Source organism: Otolemur garnettii, unplaced genomic scaffold (assembly GCF_000181295.1).
Source record: "Otolemur garnettii isolate 467f Iridium unplaced genomic scaffold, OtoGar3 scaffold00013, whole genome shotgun sequence".
Classification (NCBI taxonomy): domain Eukaryota; kingdom Metazoa; phylum Chordata; class Mammalia; order Primates; family Galagidae; genus Otolemur; species Otolemur garnettii.
In genome coordinates this window covers 25,786,580-25,802,994 of record NW_003852408.1, presented here as the reverse complement: position 1 = coordinate 25,802,994, position 16,415 = coordinate 25,786,580, and the positions used below count along the sequence as shown (strand labels likewise).

The 16,415-nt window shown below is 36.7% G+C and overlaps 1 protein-coding gene across 1 annotated transcript in view; it reads left to right on the top strand.

Annotated features, from left to right (window-relative positions):
* LOC100940899 (partitioning defective 3 homolog B) overlaps positions 1-16,415 on the top strand; it is a 315,232-nt gene that overhangs the window by 246,236 nt on the left and 52,581 nt on the right. Inside the window, exon 14 of the mRNA XM_023510379.1 lies at positions 7,508-7,552. Coding sequence (XP_023366147.1) covers positions 7,508-7,552 — 45 coding nt within the window. The remainder of the gene's footprint in view (positions 1-7,507; positions 7,553-16,415) is intronic.

Genomic DNA, 16,415 nt, shown 5'->3' with positions numbered 1-16,415 from the left:
ATGCAGAGCTTTTTGTACAAAGTATTCAATTTTTTTAGAAATGCAATGTGATTTTTGTATAAACAGAGGCAACTCTATTTCGAGTGTGATACCATGTGAAGAACAGAAGTGTGATTAGTGTCAACAAACCAAAAAAGAAAAACGAAAAGGAACTAATTCCCAAATAATCAGTCACCCATAACTCAGTCATTAGAAAAAGACATCCCACCCAATGATACATTTTTCTACATTTCTACAATGTAATAGTCAACATATATGTGAATTTATATTTATTCCAAACAATCCTATCATGTTTTGGTCTTTATTTAGACTCCAGTCACCCTCTCCCACCCCTTCTTTACCAAGAACTTGTCTGAAAACGTTGCCAAAAGAATCTTACAATATTTATACACCATGTTACACCATTTCTATAATCACATAGGTACGGCAGTGAATGATTTATTCATTAGTCTAGAACACTTTGTTGAATGGACTTGTCTGCATTCCTGTCCTTTCTTTGCTCTTCTACATAATATGTTCACTGATGTGGCAGGCATTCATATATACCTAAAGGATGCTAGGCGTGAATCGAGGCTAAAATGCAAAAACATTTTTAGGATGCCTTGCTGGAGTGTTCACGGTATAACGTGAAACAGACCCATACACAAATAAGTGAGATATTTACCAGTTATTTCGGCACCTAACCTTGACCTGGAGACCGACAGGCAATGACATTGGAATGTGATCTTAGAGCACTTTTGTCAAGCAAGAGAGTGGATGAATTTTCATTATAATTCAAAAGGAATAGTATGTGCTATTTGTAAATCAGACCAAGTTATGAAGTGGCACCTTTAAACAGTGGCACTGTTTAAAAACATGCTTCCGACAGGCTGGAGTGTCGAGAATCTGGTGGCAGTGGTGAGATGTTAGGTGATCCTAATCTATTTCTGAGCAGCTGCTTCTGCTAGGTTCTGTGATAAGTTTCCGCATCCTGTTAAGTTGTCTCATCCAATGGGGCGTTATCTGCATTTTACAAAGAAGTCCAGTAGGCTTGAAAAAGATTCAGTAATTAGTTCACAGGCAGTCACGTAATTAGTTTCAGACGCCGGTTCCCTTTGATGGCAAAGCTGGGGCTCTTCCATCCTTTTCGTGCTACTGCGTTCTCATGACTAAAGGTGTCCCAGGGCCTAAAGGTTGTCTTTGCTCCCCCCAGATCGATTGGTTCAAATACTCACTGAAAACCTTTATTATCTTTGTGAAGCTTCAAGCCTGTCTGACCTTCCATTGTCCCTAAAGCCTTTCCTTTTGTCTTTTTAAAGCTATTTTGCACATCTGATTGTGTGAAATATATTATTTGTTTGTATCTCCTTAGACCAGAGAGTTGAGTATCTGATTCTTTCGAGAAAGACAGTCTTTATTAAACAGTTTAAAACAAATCAGTTCACAAATATACGAAGGAATGATCTCGTTTTCCCAGTGCTCTTTAATGAGCTAAAGACAATAGTGTAACACATGAAAATTATTAAGTTTTCCCGACTTTTCTTTTTTAATCTGTGTTCCCGTTTGACAGGTGTAAGGTCTTCCCGACTTCTTATTAAGACTTCCTAAAGCTTATAGAGAAAGATAGAGAACTTCAAAGTAGTTACTGAAGAGCTGTGAATGTATCAGGTAGCTGGCTGATACTGAGGGGAATGAGCCCCTCATTTTTACCCATGACTGAGAGATAGATGCCTTATGACACTGGGTGGAAACATCCGCTTCTGAGTTCTGATCAGCTTATTGTCACAGCAGCCACACATCAGGTTAGAACACAGGGCTTTGGGGGAAGTTTGCTAAGTTAAATGAGATAAATACTTGCACCCTTATCTTGCACTAATTCTCTAACCCCTTTCTCAGCAAAAGCTTTGTTTTGTTTTTGTGGGATTGTGTGTGTGTGTTTTCCCCAAAAGATGAAAGAATTTTTTAACACATAAAAATTCACAGTGATGAAAACTCAAAAAAGTCCCCCTGAGGAGAAAGAGTATGCCAGTCGTTGATATAAGAAAACACTATAAATTAATGCAGTAATAGTTCATGGTAGCTAAAGAAGTTACTTAATTTACAATTTGAAACAGGCTTGCATTCCATAGAAATTCTGGGAATCAATCAGTGGCATAGAAATTGATCTGTTAAAAGAGAGGAACATTGATTCTAAATATTGGCAGCTCCATCAATTTTTTCTTAAAGATCTGAAGGAACAACTCTTGGAAACAAATTTATTAACCATTAAGGAATTACTTGATATTTAGTTTCCTAGCAGACTATCCAAAAAGAAGTACTTATGGCCTCATTAGAAGATACATTTTTATTATGCCAAACATCAACTTCAAAACTGCAGTCTTTATTATGTCAAAGATATGAAAATCAAAACTTAAATGGAGCTGTCTGTGTAACAGACAAGCATGCGTCGCAGCTCAGAGTTCTACTTTGCAAAGTGTCTCAACATGAAGTAGTGGGGATCTGAACACATTTGCATATTCCTTATTTGTGACATAGTGTTGGCATTCTCAAAAGGAATAACTGTAGCTGATGGCAATGTTTATCTGAAGAGATTTGTGCATGTTAGCAATATACCATCTTCTGTCAGCATAAGAAGAGCATCTGGGTCCCATTAGCTCTCCAAATCTGCCACTGTTCTGCAAATTTTTATTAAGCAAGTGCAGTCCCTAATAGTCACTTATGTCACAGAATGTGTATCAAATGCTATCAATAAGCAAGGGGATTGTTTTCCCCCAGCGAGAATGCATTTGAAGTGTGTAAGAAGGTCTGACAAAAGAATAAAACACTTTAAGTGATCACTATATTAATATAAGCGTGCCCTCCTGGGAAGCCAGTGCGTGGAAGCATTCCGTGCTCTTTAACGTCTGCCACTAACAAGTTCACAGGGTACCAGCTTGTTCTTGTATTTTTTCCACATCTTTTTCTTCTCTCAATTCTAATGGTGAAACTGGTTGAAATTAAATGAAAATACGCAGTCTTTTTATCCACACTTGATAAACAAATGTGCCGTTGGCATAAGCACCCCTTAGCTTCAAGGGTCCACAACCAGGGAAACTAGAAACGCAGGCCATGGGGCGGCTGTGTTTCCCAAGCTAGTCTTCCCGAGTCAGAGGACACACTGAGACATTAACAAGCATCCAAGCCAAAGAGTATCCTCTTTATTAAGCACCTTATGGGTAATTAAATAACATGCATCAATCTTGTGTTGAATGTCAGGAAGCATAAGATTCATACAGAAGTCCTATTATCTAAATAAATCCTGAAACATCTCAAGGGGAGCAAGCCCATGGTGCCCTCTAAGTGGGTAATAATGGTTATAATAAAAGCGTCTATGAATTACATCTTCAGGGAGACTCAACATTTCATTGATAGCTCTCCAATTACTGTAATGTCCCTTTAAGATCATCAAGAGCAAGTAGTACCAGTCCTTGGATAAAACTGAAGAATAGGAAAGGGAATGCCGGAGTATAGTGGCTGTGAAAACTTTAAAAAAAAATAAGAAAAAGGAAAAAAAAGAAATCCGTCATCAGGACCAGAGGAAACTTAGGCTTTTGCTCCATCAACACTCTCTTACTTGAAGCTTTTAATACTTAACTATTTTGAACTATTTTGGAAGGGAAGCCCCTTCCCACACCAGGCCCATGCATTTTTTCATCTCTTCTGAATAAGTCCTTTGTTTAAAATAACACATCTGTCATAATTCATATCACAACCATTCCAATCACTGTGCTATCTAAATATTATGTAGTGAAAGTACTACACTTAAGCTGCTGTCCCAAGAGATAACTTTAATAGTAGCTCTAAGGTAATGTGAGTTATAAAGGAAGTTGGGTATTAATTATAACACTTGCCATTTAGAAAAAAAAGCCACAACTTGATGACATGTGTAATTTTACCTCATTTTCTCATTTGCTACTGTTATTTAAATTGCTTCTCAGCACTAAGCATGTGTATAAAAGGTGATTGTTCCAAATTTAACCTTTTAAATAAAATGTATTATATTAATTAAGTCATTACAGTTCCTTCTCTTTTCTATTATGTTTATTCATTTCTCTTCTGTCCTAAAGATAGACATCTATGTCACTGAATATTTTGGAGAAAGACCTTTAATTTTTATGCCTATCACCCATGTGGTTTTTTTACATTGTTTTTTAAAAATAGTTTATATTAGTGTTCTGGAGAATTTCAAATTGTCAATTAAAATAATGATAAGTATATGTACTGGAAAGAATAGACATTATTCAGCCCAAAAGTTAAGAAGGTGCCTTGTTAAACCTAATTTGGCTGGGGAATTTGCAAGTGTTTAAATCAGCTTAGATTTAATTTAAAAAGAAAGAAGGCAAAACCAGACTAACAAAAGCCTTACGTTTGTATGAATCCCCTTTTCACAATAACTACACATAATAAGACCATATAGTCTAATGGGTTTTCTCTGCCTTTCTTCTACTGCAAGATGAACTAGCAGCTAGGTGAAGTGGGAGGTGGTACCTGCTATGGGTGTGGAATGATCCAGGAGGTGACAGGGTAACCAGCACCCTGCTGAAGTGTGGTGTATTCTCCATCATTTTCTCCATTTATTTACAATCCTGAGTAAGTTAAATCATAACCACCACAACCATCATCAAATTCACTACCTTCACCACTCTTACAGCTTCCATTTATGAGAAGTTTTCATTCATTGAGAATTACGTGCCCAAGTACACTGGGCTAATGTTTTTATGCATTTTTTTTTTTCTTTTAGACCTGCAACTCCTTTTGTACTATCTTTAGGGAAACTATGTTAAAAAGAGCTTAGTAACTTACGTGGTAATGCCGGCATTCAACCCATACCTGTGTCATTATTAGCCATTATATTATTCTTTCTCTTTTGTTTCTCACTAATGATACTGACAATAGCTAATATTTATTAAGCACTTACTATATGAACTTCAAAGTTCTTTGCGTATATTTACACATGTAATTATCACCACACAACCTATGGAGGAAGTAATATTATCCTCATTCTATGTATGACGAGACTGAAGCCCAGAACGTTAAAATCGCTTGCACCAAAGTTTCCAAGTTAGGATTCTAATTCAGAAAAAGGATTTCTTATCTGTGAAGTGGGAAAGACTATTTTAGCCTGAACTTATTAACATTGAAGAATCCAGACACCATAAATAAAATTATACCTAATGTTTAATATTGGTCACTTAGAAAGATTTATAGTAATAGCTTATATTCAAAATAAAAAAAGATAACAATTTGCTGGCATATAGGTGTTTATATGTATTCTTATATCTTATGCTATGGTTGTTCTTCAGACTTCTCAGATAGTAACTCTTCTGTGACTCTTATCGCAAACATAATGGGCTGGTTAGTTTCTGGAACCTCCATGTAGAAGGTGTGTGTTAGTTTCTTTCTCTGTAGCATGAGGATAATAATAATAATATCTGTCTTTCATTTCATTGCATGGATTAAATGCATCAGTAGAAACAAAGTGCATAGAACCTGCGTATTACAAGTGCTCAAGAAATGTGAGCTGCTATTGTTACTTTTAATCATTGCCATTGTTTTTGAGCTATCCTACAGTAGATTCCACTCTAAGTCTTTTTAGGCCTGAGAAAGACAGAATCTGGCTCTCCATCAGTGCCTGATAAACGTGATCTGACTTACCTCTCAACTGTAAATAGAAGTCTAACAAGATTTTTAAGCCATTGAGAACAAGATAATCGCAGACATGTAGGGCTTCTATGTAGAAAATAGAGAAATAGGCAAGTTCAGAAGGAGGGCCAGGTGGGAGTGGGAAGATTTTGTAGAGTAACTGGGTCAGTTCAATGACTGGATGCTGTGGCCAGACAAAAGAGGGATGTGTGACTCCGAGGCCAATCTAGCATTGAGGAAGCGGCGGCGAAGTTTCTCCTCACCTTGCTTTCACCCTTGAGCATCTGAGTTTTATAGACTAGCACCAGTTGTGGCAGGTAGTAAATAATGATCAGCTTTTGTTGAATATTAAGGTAGTAATACATACAGACTTGCTTAAGGATTAATAAGTTTGCATCTACGCTCATGAAGGATATTAGTTGGTAGTTTGTATGTAATGTCTTTTCCTGATGTAATGTGAGGGGAACACTAGCCTCACAGAATGGGTTAGAAAATCCTCTCTCCTATGTTAACCAGTTTGATGAAAATGTTTCAAATTGTATATAAAATCATCACATTGTACCCCATGACTGCATTAATGTACACAGTGATGATTTAATAAAAAAAAAAAAAAAAAGAAAGAAAATCCTCTCTCCTCTATTTTCTGGTAGAGCTTCTGTAGAATAGATATTATTTTCTTCCTTAAATGTTTAATAGAACTCACCAGTGAAGCCATCTGGACCTGGAATTTTCTTTATGGGAAAGTTGCTCTTACTCATTATTAAAAAGATAATTGTAAGGCTATTTGTATAATCTACTTTATACAATATAAACTTTGATAATTTGTGCCTTTCAAAATATGTTGATGTCATCAGATCTTTGTTAATCCAGGATTAATTTTTCCCACTATTGAGGCAATACCATTCTTCATATTCCACATGATGCCTCTGAATTACAAACTTATATATTCCAGCTGCAGGAATAGGCACTGTTCCTAGTTTCAGGCAGACTTCCAACGCTGTTCCCTTCCCACTTCGGGGCAGTTCTTTGCCAGGTGTTGAGTAATTCCTCACACACACATGATCACCAGTATTTAACAAAATACATGTGGGGTTTTCTGAAGCTATCTGGATTCTTTATATCTCTCTCCTCTCTGGTTCTCTGCCCTGAAGACTCCTCCACCTTGGCTCCCCTGGACATCCAGCGCCATGTCCATAAGCTAGGGACATTGCTGGGTTCTGCCTGTAGGTCCCGCTCCCTGTGCAGCTGCCTGGATCTTTCTCCAGACAGTAAGCTGGGGCACTGGTAAGGTTTGTCTCGTTTGTTTTCCACCTCTTGGGAGTCTGTGTCATCTCATCAGTTGAATACCATCATTTCATAATTTGTCTATTTTTTAAAAATTGTTTCGGGGGAAATTACAAATATGTTCCTTTTACTTCATTTTAACCAGATATATAAGCCTAATTCTTCAGTATTGAATATATACACACACACACACACACACACACATATATATAGCTGTTATGCTCAAAGAGTATTATTATATATTATACATCTCCAGTTCCCTGAATTTAGTTTTTCCTCTTATAGACATGTAGGCAACAACCCAGGTAAATGAACTGAAAGTATTGAAAATGAAAAGAAAATGATCTTACATTTACAGATCTAATGAACATACACTGCTTCCTGGTTGCCTTTAAAATGTTTACCAATAACAATGAGGTACCCCAGGGTAGGCTGGGAGAAAAAACTGTCAAATCATTGCTGGTAAAAGATTTAATTTATTGTGAATCTATATTAATTTATTGTTCAGAAAAATGATTTACAAGCGGATCTGATTCTTGTCTCTCTTATTTCTTCTCCTCAGTGCCAGATGAAAGCAAAGTTCATTCATTGGCTAGACACGAATCGGGTAAGATATTCCTTGTAACCGGCTTTACATTCCCTCTTCCTGGAAATCCCTGGCTGTCTTTTAGTAGCAGTTGGAACCTGTTTCTATCCACTATTCACTGAAAGGCTTTCTAATTAATACATGAGATGTCTCTGACATCTACAAAGATGAATTATTGCTTGGCTGTGTGTGTAGGGACGTAATGTATGCTGACTCAAAACATTTGAGAGGCAAGAATAAAGGTTTCTTTAAAAAAAAAAAAAAAAAAAAAACCCAAATCTTAACCCTATCTTCCCACTGAACACTTAAAAAAAGTTTTAAAGAAAACCCAAGAAAGTTGGAAATTCTTTCCCATGATGACTTTCATGTTAAAGCAGCAGGATAGAGAATTCCCAAGTAAGAAAGATACAGACATTTCTTTCTCCTCAAGAAAGAAGAGTCTTTTTGCCTGTCATCAAAAAGGATTGTGCCAGAACCATTTATATTACCTTCCCTGAGACTCATGAATGAGCCCCCTGGAGGTTGCCTGGGAAGGCCCGGGATTTCTGAGGGTCTCCTGACTCCGTCTCTGGGTAGAAGGTGCCTTACTCCTGGGAGACGAGCTGCTGCTTCCCTGCCCAGCAGCCTGCCGGGTACGCAGTCCCCATCATTTATTCACATGAGTTGACAGCATTTGAAACTCCCAAGCTAGTATCTACTTCAGTCGTCATTTTCTTCTAAGGGTACATTATTTTGGGGGAAAAAAATCCATTTTTCTCTTAGAATTGCCACTCCAAACAACAGAAGGGTTATACGATTTGCTGGCTTCCCTCTGTTTGTGAAACAAAGAAGTCTCCCCCACCACCACGTCGCCTGAGTTTATGTGCCAATTATACTCTCATCAGTACGTGGCCTTGATGCCTCATTACCTCCGTCGTGTTCCAGGGCGAGATTATGGTTTTCTTTTTTTCTTCTTCCTCCAGATTCTCTAGTGATAGCAGCAGGGAAGGGCTGGTTCGCAACTCTTAGAAATTTTCCCCCCTGTCCCTCCTAATAAAGATAGTAGGAGATTAGGCCGCTGTGGAAGGAAAGATTTCTGTGGGAGTGATGAATGGCCACACACTGCCTGCTCCCAGCTTCTGTTTCCATTAAACTCCCACTATCGGAAAGACTTTAGGAGCCCCAGAAGGACGTTCTCATGACCAAGGAACCCCCAGGATAGCCTCTGTCATTTTCATCTTAAATGAACGGCACTGCTTGTAGTTGTCTTACATATATTAATACCTGAAGATTAAAGCCTTTTTTTTATTGTCCTGGGATGGGCTTCAAGGTAAAAAGCTGAAGTGATTTTTTTTAAGAATGTTTATTAATTTGATTTTTGAAAATGAGCAAATAATGAGCTTTCTGGCTTTCTCTCAGGGAAGTCAAACCTTGCTCTGCTCTTAATCAATTTCTAGACAAATAGCTGTTAGCAAGTAATTAAAAGTTCCTGTCACTCTTTTTAAATGAGAATATTGTCACCTTAGTATATTGGTGTAGTATTTTAGGTAAATTTGAGTGATGTGTTTTTTATACGGTATAATATAAAAATGTTAATACGAAACTACCCTAACTACAAATTTGAAGTTGTAACCTTCCAAAATTAAAAAAAGTCAAAAAGGGCAGAATTTTAAAGCTGTCAGGCAGATTCCTTGTAAACTCCGCATGGTGACTTCACTTTGGCCGGTAGATAGTTCCAGAAGTCTTTATACCACATCAGTCATACATTTTAAATGTATCTGATGTTTTAAAGATTTCTCTTACTAGTGTACTTTTATTCTAACATTTACTATACAGGCAGTCTCTGAGTTACAAACAACCAGCTGACATATGACTTGCACTTATGAACAGGGTCTAATGCACTAAGTCCTCGAGTTACAAATGTCTGACTGACGTGAGACTCGCACTTATGGACAGAGGCTATTATGAGCAAGGAGAAAATGTACTTGTTCCAACTTACATAAAAATTCAGCTTAAGAACAAACCTATAGAATCTATCTCATGCATAACCCCAGGCACTGCCTATACTAATAACCCCAGGCACTGCCTATACTCCGAGTTTTGAATACTTTTATACTTTACCCCTATATCATTGGGGTTTTCATTGGGCATCTGTGGAAATGCTGAAAAGCAATAAGAAACTTCGGAGCTAAAATGGGATGCAGTGAAAATAATCAAAAAATCACCTGAAATTATATCCTCTCCAGAGCTACATTAAATGAGGGCATCGTGTAAAACATTAGACAGAGTTCCAAGGAAACACAGGGAAGCAATGAAGAAAAATATGCAGCTAAGCTTATAAATTCATACACTCCAAGAAGATACCCTTCCCCACTTTTCTGCATTTCGTTTTTTGAAAAATTAGTCTTGTGTTATAGCGAGCCTCAGGAATTCGCCCCTCATCTCGGCTGTAGTTCCCCAACCTGTGTTGCATGTATGTAGGAAAAGGTCTTGTTATTGTTGCTGCTGACAGTGGTGGTGGCAACAAGGAGAGAATTGAAGTCCCAGCTACTCAGGAGGCTGAGGCAAGAGAATCGCCTAAGCCCAAGAGCTAGAAGTTGCTAGAAGTGCTGTGACACCACAGCACTCTACCAAAAGGCAACAAAGTGAGACTTTGTCTCTAAATAAAAATAAAATAAAATAAAGGTCCTCTTGATTCTGATGACTGCTTTCAGTTACAAAATCATTTCAAAGATCCACCTGTGTGATGTATAACTATCATCACAACCAGTTACAGCCAGTCTGTGGCCACTAACAACTTACCAGGTGACATTTTCACTTGTGAAGTTCTAGGATCATGCTTGTCTCCCCGGCACTAAAAGGGCTCAGTCAACCTCTGTTGCAATAGCTATTCTTCTCCAGATCCTTTCTTCAGAATAGTTAGGTAAAAATATAATTTTTTTTATATATGCTAAGAAGAACAAATATTTCCTTCTCTTTAATTACACAAATGTGGGCAGCTTTCATAGGATCCAAGACCAAAAGGAAGTAAAATTCTATGTGCTGATCTAAATCGATCATCCATCCTCTTATTTGAGGTGATATTCAACATTTTAATAAATTCCTCTAAGTTAAAATTTCTTCTTAGTCAGCTACTTCGTGTGTAAAGAGCCATATTGTGCCAAGTTCCATCTGTTGGTCTGGCTTGGGTACCACCCAGATTTGTGACAGTATTCTTGGCACCCTTTGCTTGGCTTAATCTTTAAATGGTTGATTCCTTAGAGCTCAGATCAAATCAAAAGCCCGGGTGAGATAAATCTTTCTAACATTTTTGGCCCAAACTGTCATGTTCCCCTGTGCCTCTCTGGCATGGAGCCTGCACTCTCAAGATTCCTCCAGGGCACCTCTTCCAGGGGCTTCCCCTGACAGTGCCTGGCATCTCATTTCCTTGGCAAAGAAGGCCACAGGATGATTCTCCCCTTTCTAATCCTGAAGGGTCCTCCTTCACATATGAGAGAGTTTATGTCACGAAATGGTGAGAACTACCTACAAAGTTACAAAGAAAGTGTCTTTCATTTGGCTCCTTCAAGAAAAATTGCAAGTTTCCAAGATTGCAAGGAAGCCAGAAGTGTCTTTACCTGTCTCTCTTACTCATTGAAGTCTGGCCAAGTTCAAATCCTAACAATGTGTGAAGAAAGAAAAGAACAGAAAAATTATGTATTTTCAACAATAAAACCATTTTTTACAATGACAAATATTCTTAGAGAACATTAGAATCCAGAGACAACGACATCAAATTTGGCACAGCTTGTTTTATTATTATGCCTTAAATTTGGTTATGTGCTTCTTCCATGACCTAGCAATTATGAATTGGGCTGCAATGAACATTCTGATACAAATATCTTTATTGTATTGTGATTTTTGGTCTTCTGGATATATGCCTAATACAGGAATTATAGGATCGAATGGCAGGTCTATTAGTAATTCTTTAAGTGTTCTTCAGATGTCTTTCCCAAAGGAACGTATTAGTTTGCAATCCTACCAGCAGTGTAGAAGTGTTTCCTTTTCTCCACATCCATGCCAGCATCTGTGATTTGGGGATTTTAGGATATGGGCTAATCTTACTGGTGTTAGATGATATCTCAAAGTAGTTTTGATTTGCATTTCTCTGATGATTAAGGATGGTGAGCATTTTTTCTTATGTTTGTAGGCCATGCACCTGTCTTCTTCAGAGAAGTTTCTCTTCAAGTCCCTTGCCCACCCTGAGAGGGGATCACTTGTTCTCTTCTTGCTAATACATTTGAGTTTTCTATGGATTCTGGTTATTAAACCTTTGTCGGAGATATAACCAGCAAATATCTTCTCCCATTCTGAGGGCTGTCTACTTGCTTTACTTACTATGCTTTTGGCTGTGCAGAAGTTTTTTAATTTGATGAGATCCTAGTAGTGTATTTTTGATGTTGCTTCAATTGCCTGGGGGGGGTCCTCTTCATAAAATATTCGCCCAAGCTGATTTCTTCAAGTGTTTGCCCTACACTTTCTCCTAGTATTTTTATAGTTTCATGTCTTAAGTTTAAATCTTTAATCCAGTGAGAGTCTATCTTAGTTAATGGTGAGAGGTGTGGATCCAGTTTCAGTCTTCTGCAGGTCACCAGCCAGTTCACCCAGCACCATTTGTTAAATAGGGAATCTTTTCTCCACTCGCTATTTTTAATTGGTTTGTCAAAGATCATATAACAGTAAGTAGTTGGTTCATCTCTTGGTTCTCTATTCTGTTCCGTACATCCACCTCTCTGTTTTTGTGCCAATACCATGCTGTTTTGATCACTATGGATTTATAGTATAGTCTGATGTCTGGTAACATGATTCCTCCTGCTTTGTTCTTATTTCTGAGTAATGTCTTGGCTATTCAAGGTTTTTTCTGATTCCATATAAAATGAAGTATTATTTTTTCAAGATCTTTAAAGTATGACAATGGAATTTTAATAGGGATTGCATTAAAATTATATATTGCTTTGGGTAGTATGGACATTTTTAACAATGTTAATTCTTCCCAGCCCTGAGCATGGTATGTTTTTCCATTTGTTAACATTTTCAGCTATTCCTTTTATTAGAGTTTCATAGTTCTCTTTATAGAGGTCTTTCACGTCCTTTGTTAGGTAAACTCCTAGATATTTCATCTTCTTTGGCACTACTATAAAGGGAATAGAGTTCTTGACTATTTTTTCAGTTTGACTATAGTTGGTATATGTAAAGGCTACCGATTTATGAGTGTTGATTTTGTAACCTGAGACGCTGCTATATTCCTTGATCACTTCTAAGAGTTTTATAGTAGAATCCCTGGTATTTTCAAGGTATACAATCATGTCATCTGTGAAGAGTGAAAGTTTAATCTCTTCTGATCCTATATGGATACCCTTGATTGCCTTTTCTTCCCTAATTGTGATGGCTAAAACTTCCATTACAATGTTAAAGAGCAATGGAGACAGTGGGCAACCTTGCCTGGTTCCTGATCTGAGTGGAAATGATTTCAATTTAACTCCATTCACTACGATATTGGCTGCAAGTTTGCTGTAGGGTCTCTATCAATTTGTGAAATGTCCCTTCTATGCCAATTTTCTTAAGGGTTCTGATCATGAAAGGATGCTGGATATTATCAAAACCTTTTTCTGCATCAATTGAGAGAATCATATGGTCTTTGTTTTTTAATTTGTTTATGTGATGAATTACATTGATAGATTTACATATGTTGAACCGGCCTTGGGATCCTGGAATAAAACCTACTTGGTCATGATATATAATTTGTTTGATGTGTTGCTGGATTCTGTTTGTTAGGATCTTGTTGAATATTTTCACATCAATATTCATTAATGATATTGTTCTGTAATTTTCTTTCTTTGTTGGGTCTTTTCCTGGTTTGGGGATCAAGGTGATGTTTGCTTCATAGAATGTGCTGGGTAGTATTCCATCTTTTTCTATATTTTACAAAAAGTTAAGTAGTATAGGTACTAGTTCCTCTTTAAAGGTTTGGTAGGATTCTGATGTGAATCCATCTGGTCCCGGGCTTTTCTTTTTAGGGATATTTTGTATAGTTGATGTAAATTGTGGTGTATGTACACCATGAAATACTATGCAGCCATTAAGAGAGACGGAGACTTTACGTCCTTCATGTTTACATGGATGGAGCTGGAAAATATTCTTTTTAGCAAATTATCCCAAGAATGGAAGAAAAAATATCCAATGTACTCAACCCTACTATGAAACTAATTTATAGCTTCATTAAACCAATTTTAGCCCAGGAATAAGAGGAGAAGGGAGAAGGAGGGGAGGGGAGGGAGAAGGGTGGGTGGAGGGAGGGTGATTGGTGGGATCACGCCTATGGTTCATCCTATAAGGGTACATGTGAATCTCTCTAATTGTAGAATATAAATGACTTAACACAATAACTAAGAAAAAGACATGAAGGCTATGTTAACCAGTTGGATGAAAGTATTTCAAATTGTAGACAGAAACATTACACTGTACCCCATGATAATATTAATGTACACTACTATGATTTAATAAAAATAAATAAATAAATAAAAATAACAATAATTTTGGTTATGTGCAGAGTCATAAGGAATGTCTAAGAAGGAATCCTTGTTTACTTTTTTTTCTATATACTGAACTGACAATTAAACCAATAGTTTAATCCCCTCTGCCTTCAGACAGAAAGGGCTTATAAATTTCACTTTCCTTCTTTTTTTTCTTTTTAGTGGCGTCTTCTTACAATTTTTTTTTGTTTTGATTTACTGCTTGGAACTGTTTTAATATGTATTGACTGTCTGCAGAGATCTTTGCTGACCCAGCTCTTTAAGCTGATGCAGTACTAAAGAAAGCCGATGAGTTCTTCTTTATGAGCTCTGACATATTAATTAGCAAAATGGACTAAAAAGCTTTGCTATTTCTGTTTTAATTTCTTATATTCTCAAACACCTGTCTGTATAGCTGTAAAACAGGCGAGTCTGTGAAAGTAATGGTTGGCAGTAAGTCCAGACCTTTTCTGAGACAAGTTTATCAATTAATGAGCAAGGACTCATTAAAAATCTGGGGGGACATCCCTATATGAGGTGCCATGCGGCCAGCAAGTATGATTGGTGTCCTAATACAGTTTACTGATGAAGGAACTCAAGTGCCCGGGTATTTGAATACTTGCTCTCTCAACTGATAACTAGTAGTATTAGGATGTGAATTCAGATATTGTGTGGGAGAGCTTATGCTTTGGGGCAGTTCGTGTTCCACCAGCTTATGCCCCGTGCCCCACACTCCCAGGAACTGGAAACACAGGAAAAGGAATAGGGCTTGTGTGACACCCACATCTTGACATCCAGTGGATCCTGTTTACCTTTTATAACCTCAGCCAGTTGAACAAGGAGTGCAACAGCTATAATTTCTCCAATGAGAGAGGGGTGCCTAATCTGTTCCTGCTGGCCTTTGTTTCCTTGAATGCATGCAAGGATGTGTATATGAATATGAATGTGTGGGCCGAGTTGAGAGATGTAGAGAGAGGATATGTAGCATGCGTGTGATGAGTACAAATGGGCATGTGATGTACATCCTTATGGTCAAGGCTGAGAGTTGAATACGCAAGTTGTTACTTGGGCAGAACTTTACATTCTGTTCTACATGCAATGTGTATAGATTTCAAATATATAGTGTTCAAATGTGCCCTAAGAAATTTCCAGATCCTTGCAAAAAAAAAAAAATAGTACTTTTCAAAAACATAAGGTGAATAATCACTTCAGTATATGAGTTCAGTATATCACTTCAGTATAACTCATATAAGAGCAAGGAGTTACTGAATGATGGTTCGTAAATTGGGTTGAGTCAGCACTATATACTTTTTAGAATTTCAAAATTAAAATATGCATTTAGATTTTGGAACATTAACTGTGGTCATTTTTTATATTTGAGTCTTCTAATTAGATTGTTCTTTTTAATGACTTTTTTGGTTATTGATAAGAAACTAAAATTTTAAAGGGAGCAGTGGGTGTTCTTGAATTCTGTTTTTTCTCTCATTAGTTGATTAAGGTATGTTATGTTAGTTGGTATATTATAGGTTTATATATAGAAAGTATATTATATCATATAATATACATGATATAATATGATATACAATATTATATATATCATTTATTATATCATATATATCATACATTATACCATATATTAGTATATATTATATTATATCATATTATATAGTATCATATATACTACCATATATGAATATATGGTATTGTATATTGTATTAGTTGATTAAGGTATATTATAGCACAGTTATCTGTTTGGAAAAATATCTTTATTGCAGACTTTCTAAGTTTTTATCATTCGTTATGTTGGATAAATACAGCTTTAGACACATTTCCCACATGCCCCAGCTTTAGTTTACATTTCCATGGGATTCGGGAAGTTTCCATACAAAAATTAGCAGTATGTTCAGGGTTCTTCCTATACAAACGTAATTATGAAGAAACCTTGGTACTTCCTATGTTGAAAAAGATTGCTGAATAAGATTACTGAAAAAAATTCAATGAGTTGAACTAAATTAGAAATAAACATGTCAGTCTTTTTAATAAGATTCTTTGCTACTTAAATATAAATACTGAGGTTTAAGCATCTCTGAAATTCATGAGTGAACAGATATCATTTTTTTCCAAATTGAATTTCAAAATCAACTATTTTAATTCTACTCCTGTTTATTAAATGTCCACTCTGTGACAGGTACTGTGCATTGGGGATCTAAAGTGAAAGAAGACATGTTCTCTGCTTTAGAAAAATTGTTTTAAATGTGGTAAGGGAGAAAGAATAAAAATACCTAATTCAATATTTGTCTGATACCTTCGTGCTATAGAATTCAATGCAGAAATATTACTTTCTCCTGCCTGGG